General features: G+C 49.1%; 1 protein-coding gene across 1 annotated transcript; it reads left to right on the forward strand.

Moving 5' to 3' along the window:
• The first annotated feature begins 1247 nt into the window (after positions 1-1247).
• On the forward strand, positions 1248-11712 carry LOC125445153 (germ cell-specific gene 1-like protein). Its single transcript, XM_048518031.1, has 6 exons — positions 1248-2306; positions 3672-4314; positions 8181-8228; positions 8681-8833; positions 9232-9343; positions 10454-11712. The coding sequence occupies exons 2-6, from the start codon at positions 4005-4007 to the stop codon at positions 10797-10799; spliced, it is 969 nt and encodes a 322-aa protein (XP_048373988.1). The 5' UTR covers positions 1248-2306; positions 3672-4004; the 3' UTR covers positions 10800-11712.
• Positions 11713-19602: the final 7890 nt, after the last annotated feature.

Raw genomic sequence — 19602 nt, forward strand, 5'->3', positions numbered from 1 at the left:
TCGGGCTCAGTCCTTTATATTTCCCTCAACCCAGGTTTTACAAAGATCGCTACACTAGTGCTCTTTTTGGAGAAACCAAAAAACCCATAGCAACCTGAACTGTTTGCAATCGCTTCCACGAGGGGTAAAATTCTCACAATACTAGAACCAGGGGGCATCCATTGAAAATGCTGGGGGGAAGAATTAGGACTAATAAAAGGAAACACTTCTTCACGCAACGTGGGATTGGTGTTTGGAATATGCTGCCACAGGAGGTGGTGATGGCCACTAACCTGGATAGCTTTAAAAAGGGCTTGGACTGATTTATGGAGAAGTCAATTTATGGCTACCAATCTTGATCCTCTTTGATCAGAGATTGCAAATGCCTTAACAGTCCAGGTGCTTGGGAGCAACAGCCGCAGAAGGCCATTCCTTTCACATCCTGCACGTGAGCTCCCAAAGGCACCTGGAGGGCCACTGAGAGTAGCAGAGAGCTGGACTAGATGGACTCTGGTCTGATCCAACTGGCTTGTTCTTATGTTCTTATGTTCTTAAAATCTCCAGTGCGAAGGCAAACAGGGAGGAAAACGGGTTCATTAATAAAGTTTTATACACATTATTAGCATTCTGTGCAGAAACCACCACTGACCTCTTCCATTTCTTCATTGCAGGGGGTTGGACTAGATGGCCCTTGTGGTCTCTTCCAGCTCTATGATTCCATGATTCATATCAGTAAGAAGAAATTGGGAAGGGGAAAGGAAATGGCAGAGAAAACAAAACCACCAAAGGTGACGGCCCCTGCAGAATCTCCGCAACTTGTTGCCCTCTTTGACCCTATCGTCACTTTGCCATTTTGAAACCTGACACATCTGGGAAACCTTTGCTACGGGGAAGCATTATCAGTGGCAACTATTGATCGTCCCTATCCTTTGTATCTCCCGCTGGTTATCCATCAGTCTCCCATTATCTCGCCTCAATTGTCTGCCACTCGCCAATTCTCTTTCTGTCTGGCCACCTTCCTCTGTCTCTCTCTCCCAGCCCTGCGCCCGGCCCACTCCATCCCCTCTGACCCCAGCTGCTCCCTCATCTCTCCATCCAATTCCTCCTCCTCCTCTCCTGGGAGCCGGCTGATTGCAAAGGAAAGCCCAGCGGCCGCTCTCTGATGCTCTCCCCTCCCCTTCATTAGATCCTAATCCTCCCCAGCGCTTGGCACTGATACCCCCTTGGCACTAATGAAGAAGGGTTCTTTTTTTAAACCAGCAGCAGCCGTGCTTCTGCGCCTGATTCCTCTCCCCCGGGGACCCTGCCGTGCCGGAGGGTGCCGGAGCTGTTTGCCGCCGGCTCGTTTATCACACAGCGTCTGCCACCTTTCCACTCAGCACAGCCGGCTTTGAGGAAACTGCTCGATGCTCCTGCTGCGCAGCGGCTGTGGAGTGTTTTTCGCGGTGGGCACAGCTCAGCCCTCGGGGAGTGGCATTTCCCCTTGGCAGCTCCCTACAGAAGGATCCTTGGCGCTTCTTTGAAACCTCCCCGAGGGCATCTGGTGAAAATTTTCACGGCCACTTTTTCACTAGGGAAAAAGATCTCCAGCACGTTCGTATCGGAATGGTCCAAGTCCAGATGTTTTTTTGGGGGGTGGTCTCTGTCCGTCCGAACAACTGAGGGGGCTTGGATCAACAGATGCGGCCCTGATGTTTGAGAAGTCTTCTTGGGCGTGTTGAGCAACCCGTCCTACCAAAGGCACGGAATTCCAACTTGCGAGGTGTTGGACGTTTTCCTCAGCAAATCGGAGCTGAATCGACGAACGAGAGCATCAAAGCTGTAGGGATTGGATGCACCTTGCAAACTCTGAATTTACTGTTCTTGCAAGTGACAGGTCAAAAGACCCATACGTTTTGTACGACCGTGGACTTGTTTTTTTGAAAAATCGCTGGACTACTTGGGCCTCATTCCCAACCTCCGAGGATATTTCTGTTCTCCCACTCTGCTTTTAACGCACTTTTGTTTCTCGTCTTGGTGCAAACTTTACGTTTTGTCAGTCCTTCCTGGAGAGCTGTCTGGGTCTCAACAGATCTTAATCTGCTAAGGAGATCTGACGCGGCAAACTGCACGCTTGTCAAAAACTGCGGTGCATTTTTTAAAATTCTGCGATTTGGTGGGACAATGTCGAGGGAATGAGTGAAAGTAAAGCAACCGTGGATTCGGGACAGAAGGGGAGAGTTTGGATTCCTTAATAGCAGGAAAGTGGATGAGAATATAATTCTAAAAGGAGGACGAAGGAATAGTTTTCGGAGCTGTCCGATCCTAGAGGAACGCAGTGAGTGGATGTAGGGGTCAGAGGCGTGACCCCAAGGAGAGAGGTTAGCTCTGAAGACTGCTTCTTCAAAATAGAAGATGGGTCAAAATAGGTCCTTGAGCTCCAAATCCCAACAGAAGTGACAAAAGTTGTTTGAAAAGCAATTTAGAGTCTGAGTAATACCGAGAATTATCTGCCCTGAGGGACAAAAGCATTATAGATTATTAGAAGGCGTTCAAGATCAGCAACTGGAGGCCCAAATCTGACCTACGAAAGAGGCAGTCTTGAGGCAAAAGACGAGTGGGGTGGGATTGGTGTTCTTGCTACAAAGCAAGGGGAGTTGGGGGGTCCCTGGCTTCCTATAGTCTCCAAGAAAAATAGTTGCTAACCAGGATTGTATTTAATAGAATTGTTTTGGAGAATGGGGCCTCTGGAATATCTCTGAGGCCTTCTTTTCAGCACAAAAGCAGAATTGACACCCCCTCCCCAATCACTTCCTGCCTGGTGGCAAACTTTGAGTGTTTTCACTCAGTCCTTTCGGCTCGCAAGGACATGCTACCTTTCAAGCTTTTAAAACAGACATGAGAACAAGTAAAAGGCTTTCTGAACTATTTTGACTCTCATGCTCGCGACAAAGTCCCTTTGGGGTGTCTGCTGCCGTTTGAGGAGCGGGAGGGGTTTCAAGGCGGGGTCGTGCCAAAACGTTGCTAGTTGAGAAGATGAACGGAAGAAAGGGCAAGGATTTGTGACTAGTTGGGGATTCTGAAAGACTTTTGGGACGTCTGCTTTTGACCGGCCGCCTCTCTTAAAATCTTCTGGGATTGCAGAGTTTAATGAGAAAGATTGCTTCGGGTGGGCTAGTGACTTGCAACTGTGTGTAAACAAGACTTCGAATGATTTCCTTTGCAGTAATGTAGCTGCGAAAGGGGAAAGGATTAAGGGTTAGAGGGTGTGCCGAAAAAGATCCCCGGCAAGGCGACAGGTGATATATTGCCCACTAGCTATTTTATCTTCAGTGGTATCCAGGTTGCTCTGGCTGCTAGCTTTGTCCTTATACTTGTCCCAGATAACCTGATTCTCTATCTTCTTGAACTTCGTTCCATTCTAAGGTTGCCAACTCCAGCTGGGGGGATTCCTACAGATTTGAGAGTAGTACCTCAGGCGGGTGAAGTTTGGAGAGGGAGTTTGGTAGAGATGTCATGCTATGAATTCTGCTCTCTGAAACGGCCGTTTCCTGCAGCGAAACTGATTTCTGTTGCCCACCTAGAAGAACTTCAGGCCCCAACAGGAAATTGACAACCCTATTCCTTTCCGAACAAAAGTTTCGGCGAGATAGGTCAATAACAGTACATAAGTAAGTAAACTAATAATAGCTTTGGTTCCCACCTCTTTGCAGTCCCGTGTGGCAAACCGCCAGTAAGAACAGAACCCCGGCTGAATTTAATTCCAAATGCTATTTCCACTTTGGTGATTTGTTGATTTGGAGAAGCAGTGGCCGTACTCGATGGATGGCCCACAGCTTATTAGTAAGAAAAAGAAAATAATTACCAGAGGAGAGACATTCTTTATAAACCCAAGTTTGTTCAGAACTGGTTTCCACTGGCCAAAAGGAGGAAACGCCAGAACTGTCCCTCAGAACGTTAGTTTCTAAAACTTTGGGGGAATCGAAACCTCTGAACCGGTTTCTGGCAGCAAAACCACCATCCAGTCCTCTTGGCAAACGGGAACCATGATTAAACTGAGCCGAAAGGCCCGCTCCATGCTTGCCTTGGGCCTCAATTCTCTCGCGCTCTGCTTTTCGGTGTCGGCCTTCTGCACCAGCTACTGGTGCGAGGGGACCCACAAAGTTGTGAAGCCCCCCTGCCTCTCGGCAGTCAAGAAAGGGAACTGCGTGCCCATCAACAGCAACGAGACGATGGACGGGAACGTGACCATGGACCCGCACGTCGTCCAGTACATCTGGGAGACCGGAGAAGACAAGTTCTCTTTTCGATATTTCCACACGGGCTTCTGGCTGTCCTGTGAGGAACATCACGGAGGTATGTGGTCGGAGCAGGGGTGTACTGGCCAGGGGGACATATGGGGGTCTAATGTCTCCGGGCTGTGGCCATTTAGTCACGTGGGGGTGGGAAAACGCCCCTCCTCCTCCCTCCCTGGGTCCATACAGTGACTTCAAGACCTGGTGCAAAAAAATGTTGTTTGGTCATGGCGGGGAAGGGCGGCCGCCCATGTTGGAGGGCAGGGCCAGAAAACTCAGATTTTGCACCGGGCTACATTTTCCCTAGATACGCCTCTAGATCAGAGCACATTTCAGAATTAGAAGAAGAAGAAGAAAAGTTTGGATTTATATCCCCCCTTTCTCTCCTGCAGGAGACTCAAACGGGCTTACAATCTCCTTGCCCTTCCCCCCTCACAACAAACACCCTGTGAGGTAGGTGGGGCTGAGAGAGCTCCGAGGAGCTGTGACTAGCCCAAGGTCACCCAGCTGGCGTGTGTGGGAGCGCACAGGCTAATCTGAATTCCCCAGATAAGCCTCCACAGCTCAGGCGGCAGAGCTGGGAATCGAACCGGTTCCTCCAGATCTTAACCTCCTATGCCACTGCTGCTCCTGTTGATTAGATGCTGTCACAGAGTGCTGCTGGGGAAAGCAATGGCAAACTATCCCACAAAAATGGCTTGCCTATGAAATCACTGCTTGCAGTGGTACCCCAGGGTCGAACACGAGTGCTGTGTCCTTGTCAAGGCAATTTACAGTCCGTTAGTGGGACAAGACAGAGATGGAGAAGAAGTTGGGAAATTAGCAAGGAATGATGTAAATAGGGAAGAACAGAGTAAGCCACTGCTCACGGCTAGTCCACATACCACGGCCATAACATGTCAGACGTGTGGATCCTGCTGTCATCTGGTCCATCATCAGCATACCTTGAGATGGGGCATCTGCCGCTGGGATTCTGGCACGGCCTGCTGAGGCTGACCCCTAGCAGCACACCCCCTCTGCCACCTGCCTGAGCACCCTTCCCTCCCCGTAGGAGGTTAAGAGCTCGTGTATCTAATCTGGAGGAAGCGGGTTTGATTCCCCGCTCTGCCGCCTGAGCTGTGGAGGCTTATCTGGGGAATTCAGATTAGCCTGTGCGCTCCCACACACGCCAGCTGGGTGACCTTGGGCTAGTCACAGCTTCTCGGAGCTCTGTCAGCCCCACCTACCTCACAGGGTGTTTGTTGTGAGGGGGGAAGGGCAAGGAGATTGTAAACCCCTTTGAGTCTCCTGCAGGAGAGAAAGGGGGGATATAAATCCAAACTCCTCCTCCTCCTCCTCCTCCTCTTGTGATCCTGGTTACCTGGGCTGCCCAGCACCACCAAGGAAAAGCGTGTGGGTGGTTCAAGGAGTGTCCCTCATGGTCACAGCAGTTGGCACCCCCAACCCTACACACTGACTTGGTGCCTTGGTGGAAAGGGCACGCAGGTGGCTGTGAGGATGTTAGACGGGAGGGATTGTGAGCACACAGGGACAGGTTGTGAGGTACGTGGCGGAGGTAGGAATGGAAGTGTTTGTGTGTGCGTGTGTGTGTGGGGGGGGATCCTGGGGGCTAAGCACTCTCTGCCCAGGGCACCTCAAAACTTGGAACCAGTGAAAAAGAAGAAAAGTTTGGATTTATACCCCACCTTTCTTTCCTGTAAGGAGACTCAAAGGGACTTAAAATCTCCCTTCCCTTCCTCTCCCCACAACAGACACCTTGTGAGGTAGGTGGGGCTCGAGAGAGTTCTGACTGTGACTACCCCAAGGTCACCCAGCAGGAACGTAGGAGTGCGGAAACGCATCTGGTTCACCAGATAAGCCTCCGCCACTCAGGTGGAGGAGGGGGGGAATCAAACCCGGTTCTCCAGATTAGAATCCACCTGCTCTTGACCACTACACCATGCTGTCTCTCGATGGTGAACTGTTCACAAGGTCAGCAGCAGGTGAAGGCAACTCTACGCCCCCCCAAACATACCCTTGAGCCCCCCATGTTCTCTGTGATGTTGAGGAAAAATGACCCATCTGTGCTGTAGCTGCTACATCCAAACGGCTCACGACACGATAACAGGTGCCCACCTGAATCAGCCAAGGTATAGCCATGAGGTAATTTGGGAAAGGTTTTCCTAAAATAGCGGGGTTTTGAGAACGGAGGGGCAGCGGGGGGGGGGGTGGTGTGTGTGGCAAAAACGACAGGCTAGGCCTGAGGTTATTTAGCACCTGGGGAAGAATATCCAAATGGCAGGCACACACTTGAGTCCGTATTTAATAACATCATGGATCACTGCCTTTTCAGCAACCTTTAATAGCAACACAGCGCTCTGCCTCCCCGAGGCTGTCAGCCCCCTCTGCTTAATGGGAGGGTCGGGCCTGGATGGGAGTTTGACAAATTGCAGGGAGGGAATGCATTTTCGGGGAAAGCGAAAAAAGCCTTGAGGCGCAGATGAAGAAACAGGATAAGGTGACTGATGGGACTGCTAGAAAATGAACTTGGGGAGGGGGGAAGGTTGGAAAACAGGGCAAGACGTATGGCCCAAGATTTCATATTATCTCTGTGATCTGGCTGCTCACCCAGTCCGAGACAACATGGATGTCCAGCTGGGAGGTTCTCAAGAAATGTCCTCAAGATAAGGAGCTTCCAAGGCACATTCAGAGTTACTTTGAAGTAAACGGCTAGATAATGCCGCAGAAGGCCATTGCTTTCACATCCTGCAGGTGAGCTCCCAAAGGCACCTGGTGGGCCACTGCGAGTAGAAGAGAGCTGGACTAGATGGACTCTGGTCTGATCCAGCTGGCTTGTTCGTATGTTCTTATGTTCTAATGGTACTGTTTGGTACATCTTTCTCTCCAGAGCAACTGTTGAAACTCCCTGACTAGTGTGTGAATTAGAGTGTCTATTCCAAGGGAAAGTTCTCTCTCTGTGAATTTGGGGAGGGGACTTGTTTCAGGTTTCCTTCACCTGAAGAGGGCAGGTGCAGGAGACCCGGTACTAGGCCAATATGGTGCAGCCTCTGCTCTTCCTTCGCAAGGGATTCTGGGCTGCAGTTATCGCCCCGTTCTCTGTGTCTGCATCGCTTGGTTGCACGGCTCCAAGCTGCCGTGGCTGGCCGCTCCTCTAATTGAGAGCCAGTGGGATGTAGTGGTGAAGAGCAAGTGGATTCTAATCTGGAGAACCGGGTTTGATTCCCCACTCCTCCACCTGAGTGGCAGAGGCTTATCTGGTGAACCAGATGTGTTTCCACACTCCTGGGGCTAATCACAGTTCTTTCTGAACTCTCTCAGCCCCACCTGCCTCACAAAGTGTCTGTTGTGGGGAGAGGAAGGGAAAGGAGCTTGTAAGCCACCTTGAGTGGGGTATAAATCCAAACTCCTCCTCTCTTCTTCTTCTTCTTCTTCTTCTTCTTCTTCTTCTTCTTCTTCTTCTTCTTCTTCTTCTTCTTCTTCTTCTTCTTCTTCTTCTTCTTCTTCTTCTTCTTCTTCTTCTTCTTCTTCTTCTTCTTCTTCTTCTTCTTCTTCTTCTTCTTCTTCTTCTTCTTCTTCTTCTTCTTCTTCTTCTTCTGTGGCTAGCACTCTCTGTTCATTTGATTGCTTCTGCCCACCCCCTATGCTTGGTCTTAACGATTCCAGAGCCCTGCATGAGAGTCTAGGACGGGGCTCTGGTATCACCACTGGCCTCCCCGCCGCTCCAGAGGTGTCCAGGGGTGCGTCCTAGCTGAGGTGGAGCATGCTCGCCCTCCAGAGTCAACTGCATTTCAAAACTGGGAGGAAGAAGAAAGCAAAGGGAAGGTTTTTATTTTGAGGAGGGGAGACAATTGTGAGATTCAACAGGTGCCTGTTTCACCAACACTTTTGGCTAAACTGGATATTTTCTGTTGTTCTTCCCTTTGCCAGAAGAGAAGTGCCGGAGCTTCACTGATCTGCCCCCGGAGTCGGAAAAAGGTGAGGCACTGGAAGGCGAAGCAGGCCTGCTTGTTCAAATGCCAAATCCCTGGTGCTAGGGGTGCCAGCCTCCAGGTGTGGTCTGGAGGTTTCCTGGAATTACGTCTGATCTCCAGAGTACAAAGAACAGTTCCACTGGAGAAAATGTCTCCTTTGAAGGGTGGATTCTATTGTATTTCCATCAAGGTTCAAGAAAAGAGGTTCCACCTAAACATTAGGAAGAACTTCCTGAGCGTCAGGGCTGTTCGACAATGGAATTCACTGCCTCGGAGAGTTGTGTAGTCTCCTTCTTTGGAGGTTTTTAAATGGAGGCTGGATGAACCTATGTCGGGAGTGTTTTGATTGTGTGTTCCTGCATGCCCGGGGGTTGGACTTGATGGACGTTGGGGGTCTCTTCCAACTATGATTCTATGACCAGTGGCTTCCTCTCCTTCCTCACCTTTGCTTCCCAGGTGTCCTGTGGTTGTCGGTGGCTTCGGAATTCCTCTACATCATCTTGCTGAGCGTGGGGTTCTTGCTGATGTGCTTGGATGCCATTTATTACGCCAACTTCATCGACGGACTCAAGATCAATGCTTTTGCTGCCGTGATTACTGTTCTCTCAGGTATCTCAGTCTCGGCTTCTCCTCCGCCGAACAGCTGTGCCTCCATCTCTGAGTGGCCACTATTATAAGGGCACTGGACACAAACTGAGGCACCAGAGGGGTCTTCGAGTGGGACCATCCCCCTCGTTGGGCTCTCCCTCCCACCCGTGCTTCTCTTAAAAGGCTCAGGTTAGAAATAACATCTGTCGACCTGTGATGCCCCATCCACTAAAAAAACCTAAATGCGTCCTAAGCCAGTGGCATACCGCCCATTGGGCAAAATGAGCAGTTGCCCAAGGCGCAGAATTTTTTCGTCACATGGGGGCGCCTGATTTCTAAGCCCCGCCCAGTCCAGGCACACTTTAGCCACTGGTGGGGCAAACTCTAAAATACCTTACTTCTCTCTCCCTACTCAACAGGGCTCCTGGGCATGGTTGCCCATATGATGTACATGACCGTCTTTCAGGTGGCAGTAAACCTGGGACCAAAAGACTGGAGGCCCCAGACGTGGTATTACGGGTGGTCATTTGGGTGAGTGACTGTAGATATCCCATAGCCAAGCAGCACCAGCAATAAATATATGTTGCAGTAAATAACCTCCCTCCCATGGAAGAGAACCATTCCGTGCAATATGGGCAGAGGCAGGACTTGTGTGAGGAGATTCAGTCTCTAAGGTCCCTTCCGCACATGAAGAAGAATGCACTTTCAGTCCATTTTCACAATTGTTTGCAAGTGGATTTGACTGTTCCGCACAGTAAAATCCAGCTTCAAGTGCATTGAAAGTGGATTGAAAGTGCATTATTCTGGCTGTGTGGAAGGGACCTAAGGTATGTGGGTCCAACGCAGTAAAGCCTTCAAAGAGTGGCTCCTTGACTTTTGACCCAGAAGCTACCGTATTTATCCAAATAGACAACAATCCGGAGTATAAGATGATCCCCCTAAAAAAGGTTATACACAAAACATTATATGCGAAATCCTAAAGGCTGTTCTAAAGAGGAGCAGTGGCGTAGGAGGTTAAGAGCTCGTGTATCTAATCTGGAGGAACCGGGTTTGATTCCCCGCTCTGCCGCCTGAGCTGTGGAGGCTTATCTGGGGAATTCAGATTAGCCTGTGCACTCCCACACACGCCAGCTGGGTGACCTTGGGCTAGTCACAGCTTCTCGGAGCTCTCTCAGCCCCACCCACCTCACAGGGTGTTTGTTGTGAGGGGGGAAGGGCAAGGAGACTGTCAGCCCCTTTGAGTCGCCTGCAGGAGAGAAAGGGGGGATAGAAATCCAAAACTCTTCTTCTTCTTCTTCTAAGTTGAAAAACTACTCTGGGGAGTGAGGGCAGGTTCTTTGTGATGATGCAGGTGTTCAGCCAATCAGGGTCTTGTGTGGCTCCTGGTCTTTGAAGAGCGGCAGGTGTTCCCTCTGAGCGGAGTCATCAAGAGAAGACTGCAGGTGTCAACAGTGTGCGATGAGTGAAACCTACCAGGGTGGGGGGAATGGATCTTTTTTTCTATGTGCGCGTAGATTCTCCTTCTCTCGGCCCCAATTTGCTGGCCTTGTCCAGATCATTCTGTAGCAAAGAAGGGATGGTGCCAAAAAAAAAAAAGAGATTTGATGTGACCGTCTGTTCCCTGATTCTCCTGCTCTGCAGCATGGCCTGGCTCTCCTTCACGCTCTGCATGTCTTCCTCCGTGCTGACACTCAACACCTACACCAAGACCATCCTGGAGTTCAAATACCGCCGGCGGATTTACGAGAAGCACACGTCGGCGGGGAGCTGCGGAGGCCCCGGCTCGCCCGCCCTGGCGCCTGACCTCGAACGCTTCCTGTGGGACAAATATATCTTCAGCGTCAGCGACTCTTTAGACTTCTCCCCCAGCCCGCCGGGCCCGATGGCTCCCAGCGGGGGACGCAAATCCTACGTGGGGGGCTATGCTGGGCTCGCTGGGGGGCACAGCGGGGACGCCGGGGACGAGGACGACGGCGAACCGTGCTAGAGAGACGCCCAGCCGCTTTCGCCGCCCTGCGTGACTACGGCCCCTTCCGCACGTGTCAGAACAATGCACTTTCAATCCCCTCCCGCAATTGTCTGAAAGCGGATTTGGCTCTTCCGCACAGTAAAATCCAGCTGCAAAGTGCGCTGAAAGTGGATTGAAAGTGCATTATTCCGCACGTGCGGAAGGGGGCTATTCCTGACATTGCTTCACTCATCCTGCTATAACCATCCGCCTCCACCGACAGTAGCTCATTGTCAGCCAGAGGCCATCGCAATCGCAAAGAAAGCAAAGCATAAGTCATGGAGTCCCATGGATACTTTAAGATAATATTTGTAACGCCTCCACCAAAGCAGTCCTCTTCTCTGCTCCATTTAGGCAGCGTAGGGCTGTTTTAGAACCAAGAGCAAAGTTGGTTCTGTGAGGGTGACGAGCAGCTCAGTGGACTTCAAGCGGGATAAGATTGCAAGTTTGAGACCTATGTCAAAGAGCCGACCCTGACCCTTCAAACTGCAGTGAAGTCGGGGGCAACAATCTTTTTGAGGAGCTAAGAACACAGCATGTCAGTTGCATGTGCAATCCGAGTGTCCCCCAGCCCTTTATTTATTCACTTCATTTGCACCCAGCCTTTCCCCCTAAAGTGGTTCTCCTTTCCTCCATTTTATCCTCTCAACAACCCTGCGAGGTAGACTAGACAGAGAGTACATGACTGGTCCAAGGTCGCCCAGGGAGCTCCCATGGCGAAGTGGGGATTCAAACCTGTTGCCATTTATGCACTTGCAGTCTGTCCTGCAGTGAGTGTACATTCCCTTCGGATCAGATTCTGGGTGGTTCACATGTTTTCCCCCCTTCCAAACTCACTGTGTTGCAGCTCAGATAATCCCCATGGTTTCTGAAACCTGGCAAAATGAGACTTTCCCCACCCCTTTTGCAAGGGAAGCAAAGGGAATTAGCCAGAGGTGGGATCCAGCAGGTTCTCACAGGTTCCCGAGAGTAGGTGACTAATTATTTGTGTGTGCCGAGAGGGGGTGACTAATTGGTGATTTTGCCACGTGATTTTTGCCTTAGTTACGCCCCTCCTCTCAGCAGTAGCGTGCAGAACTTGAAGCAGTCTAGCAGGAGGTGCACCGGCGTGCGTGGCAGCCTGCGCCTGCGTGCATTCGTTTCCCGCCCAAGGACCGGCGCAGTGGCTGCGTTCTTGCCACAGCCCCGCCCAGGAATGCCCGGCCACGCCCCGTCGTGCCCCGCCCAGCCCCATTGGCGCTACGCCACAGTTTGAATCCCACCACCATGGGAACCTGTTACTAAAATTTTTGGATCCCACCACTGGGATTAGCATGTGTTTTTCTTTGGGTTTCTTTGCTCCTCCCAGTTTTGCTTGCCCACACAGCAACAGTTCCTTCCAACATAGAACAAGGAGGCCATGGGGGAAACCTACTGTGAAGCACACAGCTGCGAGGCGAACACTGCATGCATAAATGACCTGTGTTTCCCAGGTCCAACACTCCGTAAACCAAATTTTCCTAACGTGGTTTCCATGGCCCTTATTATGCCTGTTGAGACCATTCCTGGTGCTCGCCAAGTGCGCCAACTCTATGTTTGCCCCAGCAAAAGCCGCCACACTGGGAGACAAGCTATGGCAACTACCTTAGAAGAAACCGCAGTGGGAGGGTAGACAGTTCTGACCTGTAGGACTTGATGCACAAGGAAGAAGTCCTGTGTGAATTCACAGAAATGAATGGGCGGGGGGCATGAATGATAATGATCTGGCTGCTCCTTTTGGTGGGGTTCACGCAAGATGAAGTCCTGGTGCTTTAAGCCCCCCTATTAATTAATGCCATTTGTATTTTCTATCTCAGATCCCGCAATATCACGGGCAGCCGCACAGACCGCACAGACTGGCCTCCTCTCCTCTGTCAAATCGAAAGGGAAACGGAGGCGCAGCTTGCGGATTATGCAACACAAAGGTTAGGGGTGTCTTGGGCTGGCTGCGGGATCCTTTGATGCCTCATCTGCCCTCTGAAACATGCCGTTGATCCGTTTAGTTGAAGCCCGCAGCTGGTTGGCTCTCAGCCCTGTGGAACTAGCCGCTGAGACAATCTCTGCCTTGTTATTTAAGAGTTACGGCATCACTTAGTACGGGAGGATAACAACAGACATCTTTCTGTTCGCTGGCTGCTCTGGTAATCCCTTGAACACCCAACATCTGTTAATATCTATCTATCCATCTATCTATCTATCTATCTATCTATCTATCTATCTATCTATCTATCTATCTATCTATCTATCTATCTATCTATCTATCTATCTATCTATCTATCTGTCTATCTGTCTATCTGTCTATCTGTCTATCTGTCTATCTGTCTATCTATCTATCTATCTATCTATCTATCTATCTATCTATCTATCTATCTATCTATCTATCTATCTATCTATCTATCTATCTATCTATCTATCTATCATCTATCTATCATCTATCTCTCTATCATTCTCTATCATTCTCTATCTCTCTCTCATCTCTCTCTCTCATCTCTCATCTCTCATCTCTCATTCTCTCTCTCTCTCATCTCTCTCTCATCTCTCATCTCTCTATCATCTCTCCCTCTCTCTCTATCATCTATCTAGCTATCAGCTATCAGCTATCTATCTCTCTATCTCTCTCTCATTCTCTCATTCTCTCTCTCTCATCTCTCTCATCTCTCATCTCTCTCTCATTCTCTCTCTCATCTCTCCTCATCTCTCTCTCATCTCTCTCTCATCTCTCTCTCTCTCTCTCTCTCTCTCTCTCATCTATCTATCAATCTCTCTAACTCTCTATCTCTCTAAATGTTACATTTCCAAGCATAGACTCTTGGGAATAAATCCCACTGGACTCAGAAATTTTGGCGTAAACCTGTAAGGGATCCATTTGTAGACATTATGGGTCAGATATTTGAATAATGTTAACATCTAGTTTGGCCCTCAGAATACCAGTCAATGCACTTTGCGTTCTGAAAACATAGGTACCTTCCTTGATGCCATGGTTGTTCAAATAAATTGAGGGGAAGAGCCTCCATTTCATCACATACGTCGCTTATCCTGTCTTTTAGAAGCATGTTCCCGGGTGCCGCTGCTAACCACCTGCCCCTTTTCTTTACCAAAAGCTGGACTCTGCATGAAAGAAGTCTTCCTAGGCCGCTTCGATCCACTGCATGCGTGGTTTGCCCCTCGCTATTAGGAGGAGCTTTAAACAAGCGTTGTGTCCCTTTCAGCTTTTTCAAGATGTCTCGGAGTACACGTGTGCCACAACTCCGCTTTCTGTCTGTCGTGAAAGTAGTCTATTTCGATAGCCTCCTTCCTTCACCTCACCCTGGTCTCATTTGGTGAGACAGGATGTTAAAGAGTGTGAGGCCTGGATATCTTTATATATATGGTACCTATACTAACACGGTTGTTATAGTGGTGTCTACAGACCTTCCCCATGTGTTCATGGTGATAACATTTATTCGTTTTGACCGTGTATTGAGCTCCCTCTAGTGCCTTTTCTTTTCACAGCTCTGGGTTGCCAACTCCAGGTTGGGGAACACCTGGATATTTGGGGGGTGAAACCAAAGGAGGGACTTCAATGGAGTATAACACCATAGAGGTTGCCTTCCAGAGTGGCCCTTTTCTCCAAGTGAACTGATCTCTGACGCCTGGAGGTCAATTAGTAGGAAATTGCCAGCCGCCAGCTGGAGGTTGGTAACCCAGGGCCTAACCTAGTTCGATTCCCCTCAACAGTCCCTTTTCTAAACCCCCGCCCGACCCTCTTCTTCCTGCCCCACCTCAAACCCCCTTCCGCAGATGATTTATCGCTTGTTTTTCTTTTGCATAATTCCCCCATCTGTGGGAAATCAGGAGATCAAGAGTTGTTAATTTCTGGCTGATTAAAGAAATTAAAGAATTAATCAGCGTCGGACTGCTTCATTTTGTCGGATTTGGGGACAAGGACGGGGAAAGAGGGCGACGGCAGAGAACGTGGCTCGCAGTTTCCAGGCCTTCTAGCAATAAAGGCGGGAGGGGGAGCTGGAGGTTTAAAACCGCGGAGCAGATGGCAGGATCCTCAATTACCGACACGAACAGTTGTTGCGTAAGAATCCGGTTCAGATCTTGAGGGCTGGAGGAAACAGACCGAACGCCAGAGCTTTCTGGGAGAGATGCTGATTTTCTGGACTCAAAGGATCCCCACAGTGCATGAGCCAAGGCGTGCATAGTTATATGTGGTGCCCATTTCTGAGCATGCGCGTTACAAGGTAGCCTAGACCTGCTAGCTTCCAAATGGGGCCTGGCGGTCTCCCAGAATTACAGCAGATCTCCAGACGACTAAGGTCAGTTTCCCAGGAAAAATATTGGGCTGTGAGGCTTGAGATCGCACTAAGGCTCCCCTTTCCCCAATTCTGCCTTTCCATGGGCTCCAGAGGGTCTGTGTGGTGTAGTGGTTAAAATCAGGTGCACTCTAATCTGGAGAACTGGGTTTGATTCCACTTGAGCTGCGGAGGCTTATCTGGTGAACTAGATTGGCTTGTGTACTCCAGCGTATGCCAGCTGGGTGACCTTGGGCTAGTCACAGTTCTTTGGAGCTCTCTCAGCCCCACCCACCTCACAGGGTGTTTGTTGTGGTGGGGGGGGGGGGAGAAGGGAAAGGAGATTGCAAGCCCCTTTGAGTCTCCTTACAGAAGAAGAAGAGTTTGGATTTATATCCCCCCTTTCTCTCCTGCAGGAGACTCAAACGGGCTTACAATCTCCTTGCCCTTCCCCCCTCACAACAAACACCCTGTGAGGTAGGTGGGGCTGAGAGAGCTCCGAGAAGCTGTGACTAGCCCACGGTCACCCAGCTGGCGTGTGTTGGAGTGCACAGGCTAATCTGAATTCCCCAGAGAAGCCTCCACAGCTCAGGTGGCAGAGCGGAGAATCAAACCCGGTTCCTCCAGGAGAGAAAGGGAAGACATACATCAAAACTCTTCTTCTTCTTCCATCCCCCAAATGACTGGGAATTTCCCAACTGGCCATTGGGGGTTTTCTGGGCTGAGTGACTGTGGTCTGGTAGTTTTTGCTCCTAATGTTTTGCCCGCATTTATGGCATGTCATAGTAAGGTGTGTTTCTCTCTGTGGCACAGACAGTGGGAGCAAAAACGACTGGACCACAGCCACGCAGCATGGAAAAAGCCATTTGGTTCCGGCTGTGAAAGCCTTTGACAGTTTCCCAACTCAGAGCGGGCAATACTAATGTCCAGAAGGCAGGGCAGTTGGACCCAGGTTTTGGAAGGACTTCTATATCTTTGATGACAGCGGCATAATCCCACCAGGAAAAGGCACTTCTAATAGAATTTCCCCTTATTTATTTCTAACCACTTCTTGGAGGCTTGTATTCTCAACTGTCTGTTGGATCAAGCAGCCAAGGGCAAGAGGCGAGTGGTGGTTGTTTAATGGAATTGGACTTCATTCATTCATTGAAAATGCTGGGGGGAAGAATTAGGACTAATAAAAGGAAACACTTCTTCACACAACGTGTGATTGGTGTTTGGAATATTCTGCCACAGGAGGTGGTGATGGCCACTAACCTGGATAGCTTTAAAAAGGGCTTGGACAGATTTATGGAGAAGTCGATCTATGGCTACCAATCTTGATCCTCCTTGATCTCAGATTGCAAATGCCTTAGCAGACCAGGTGCTCAGGAGCAGCAGCAGCAGAAGGCCATTGCTTTCACATCCTGCCTGTGAGCTCCCAAAGGCACCTGGTGGGCCACTGCGAGTAGCAGAGTGCTGGACTAGATGGACTCTGGTCTGATCCAGCAGGCTAGTTCTTATGTTCTTATGTTCTTATGACTATGTGTTAATGTATTGGAGTAGACTCCAGAAGATCTGAATTTGATTCCCGCTCTGCCCTAAAGCTTGCTTGGTGATTGCAGGTCAGTCACAAACTCTCAGCCTGTCCTATCTTACAGGGTCGTTGTGTAAAATGGAGGAGGGGAGAACTTTCAATGTGCACCATCTGGAGCTGTTTGGAATAAGGGTGAGAAAAACGAAGTAAATAAATAAAACGTTCGTTTTTCAAAAAATGGCCGCATACGTCGAATGTTTGCCTAGCTTTTGCTTTAGGGGACTATTCGAACAACTATTTCTCATCCCCTACCCCACAACAGAGACAGACACTTCCTATATTCTGATCCATTTAATTTTTTTTATTTCAAATTTAATTTTTCCCATCCTTTTTTTATTTAAAAAAACTTTTTTTTAATTACAAAAAGAAAAGGAGGAGAAAAAAGAGACAAAGCGGATCAATAAATACTTGGAAGATGCTCAAAATAAAATAATGTTCATAAAATAATAATATAATATAATAATAATAATAACGACAATAAAACGAATCGGGCTTGGAACAGATCATAAATTAAAAATAATAATAACTTACAAGGAAGAAACCGAACGGTTTTTTATAAATAACGAGGAGCAAGAGACGTTTATGATAAATACCTGAAACTCAGGGGGGTGCAGTAAACTATCAAAGAGCATTCAACATGACATGTTCTTCTCCACTGAAAAAGACGCCAGCCTTTTGCAGGCAGAGAGGCTGAATACGTATCGGTTTTGTTAACTGTGTATTGCGCGAAGCCATTTTGCCAACTTTAAACACGGACCAACTCATGGTAGAAGTAGGTGGGCAGGTGTCTTCATTCCAATTAACTTTAAAATTTAAATTGCTTTTTTTAAAAAATACTGTTATGATAGGGTTGCCAACTTGCAGGTATCACCAGGCTCAATAGATCATTTCCCTTGGAACAGCCACTTCAGAAGGTGGATTCTGGGGCTTCGCAGCCCTGCTGAGCTCCTGTCCCTCCCTAAACTCTGCCCTCCCCAGGCACTGCCCCCAAATTTCCATGAATCCCCCAACCTGGAGTTGGCAACCCGATCTGTATCTCATGCGGACTCGTTTGAACCTGGGAGTCAACATTAGTGGAGCCAAGGGAAATACAAAAATAACCCACTAGGGGGCGCTGCTGGAAAAGGAAAGCCGGATTTACCTTGAGTTGGTCAAGAGAGTTGGGCAATTTCAGAAATTAAATTCACACAATCCAGATTTTTTTTCCTCCAGAAAATGGTTAAAAAAGAAACCTTAGAGAACACCTTCCTACTTCAGAAATGTTTCTAAGCTTCTGAAACGTTGCTTCAAGTTCTTCAGAGGCACCGCCTTCCAGTGTGGGAGTGAAAGGCGAGTTCCTCTTCTGGGGTCCAGTATAAACATGCAGCAGCGTGAAAATGCGGCATTTGCAGAGGGGTAGAGTGGACTGAGACGGCCCGGGCTAGCCTGGTCTCATGAGATCTCAAAAGCCAAGCTGGGTCAGTCCTGGTGAATCGCTGGATGTGAGACTACTGAGGGATAGAATCATAGAGTTGGAAGAGACCCCAAGGGCCATCAAGTCCAATCCCCTGCCATGCAGGAACACACCATCAAAGCACTACCGACACCTGGATGCCAGAGCTGTTGAGCAGAGAAAGGCAACGGCAAGACACCTCTGATCATCTCTTGCCTTGAAAGTCAGTGATGACCTGACACACATACACACAGAACAAGCCCTACCATGGCTAAGTGATCACCATTTTTAATGTTTTAAAAATCTTGCAGTTGCTAACTACAGAGAGCAGTGATGGCGAACCTTTTCGAGACCGAGTGCCCAAATTGCAACCCCAAACCCAGTTATTTATCGCCAAGTGCCAACACGGCGATTGAACCTGAATATGAAGGTTTTAGTTTAGGGAAAACGGTTGGCTCTGAGGCGTGCGTTACTCGGGAGTAAGCTTGGTGAAGCAACCATGCAAAGGTTCGAATGGGTGAATCACGACCTTAGGAGGGTTTACTGAGAAGCAAGCCCCATTGCCAGCAACCGAGCTTACTCCCAGGTAAAGGATCACGCTTTAGTTCTTTGCATGAAAACAAGTGGGGTTTAACAGCGCTTAACAGGGTTACCTACACTGCTTCCCCAAAACTAGGTCTTAGGTTTAATGCTAATAATCGAGCCCAGCGGCCCAGGCCAGCCTGGGGGCAGGGGGGAATCTGTTTGCGCATGCCCACAAAGAGGGCTCTGAGTGCCACGTCTGGCAGCCGTGCCATAGGTTCGCCACCACTGACATAGAGTAATAAAAACCCACACTACTGAGAAAATTTCAAGACATCCTTGGCATTGATTTTTTTAAAAAAAATTAGGGCTGTTCTCCCTCCCTCCCTCCCTCCCTCGCCTTCAACCCACTGAAGTCCATTAAAAATAATATTACTTGCATTTTTGACATGGCAAAGGATATAATTTTATCGCCACTGTCTAGCCCTTCTCTTTGGCTTTCGGTAACTCCTTCGTGATTAAAAAAAAAAGTTTTCAAATGCGTTGCCCAATTAGTCAGGGATTCCCCAGTAATCGGTAAATGAGCTGAGTTAATTAGAAAGGAAGACCATTCGTTCTGTGGGGAACGGGGGCCCACGGTTTTGGTTGGGTTCTGGATTTTTCCACAGACATCAAGAGAGAGACAAAACAGGCATAAGGTGATTATTGAACTCAGGCCGGGAGAGGGCACCGCCGAGCCGAACCGAGACGCCTCTTCCAGCCTTCAAAGAATCCTTTCTTCCTTGGTCCAGGCACCACAGAGATTTCTGGGACAAGTCCCTGAGCCATTCTCAAGCAGCTGGGGACACTCTCTGTGGCAACTGATCGCGTGCCCTAATTTGTGCGTATTATAAGGGATCGACTGGAAATGGCACTTGGCCAGATTGGCCGCCTTTACTGGTCGTCCGCAGCCAA

This window comes from Sphaerodactylus townsendi, linkage group LG15, assembly GCF_021028975.2.
Source record: "Sphaerodactylus townsendi isolate TG3544 linkage group LG15, MPM_Stown_v2.3, whole genome shotgun sequence".
Taxonomy (NCBI): Eukaryota; Metazoa; Chordata; class Lepidosauria; order Squamata; family Sphaerodactylidae; genus Sphaerodactylus; species Sphaerodactylus townsendi.

Excerpts from the sequence above, each read along its gene's own strand:
- LOC125445153 (XM_048518031.1), top strand. The coding sequence starts at position 4,005 with ATGATTAAACTGAGCCGAAAGGCCCGCTCCATGCTTGCCTTGGGCCTC. Across the intron at positions 4,315-8,180 it reads CTGTGAGGAACATCACGGAG|AAGAGAAGTGCCGGAGCTTC; the intron begins GTATGTGGTCGG and ends TCCCTTTGCCAG. Across the intron at positions 8,229-8,680 it reads GCCCCCGGAGTCGGAAAAAG|GTGTCCTGTGGTTGTCGGTG; the intron begins GTGAGGCACTGG and ends TTTGCTTCCCAG.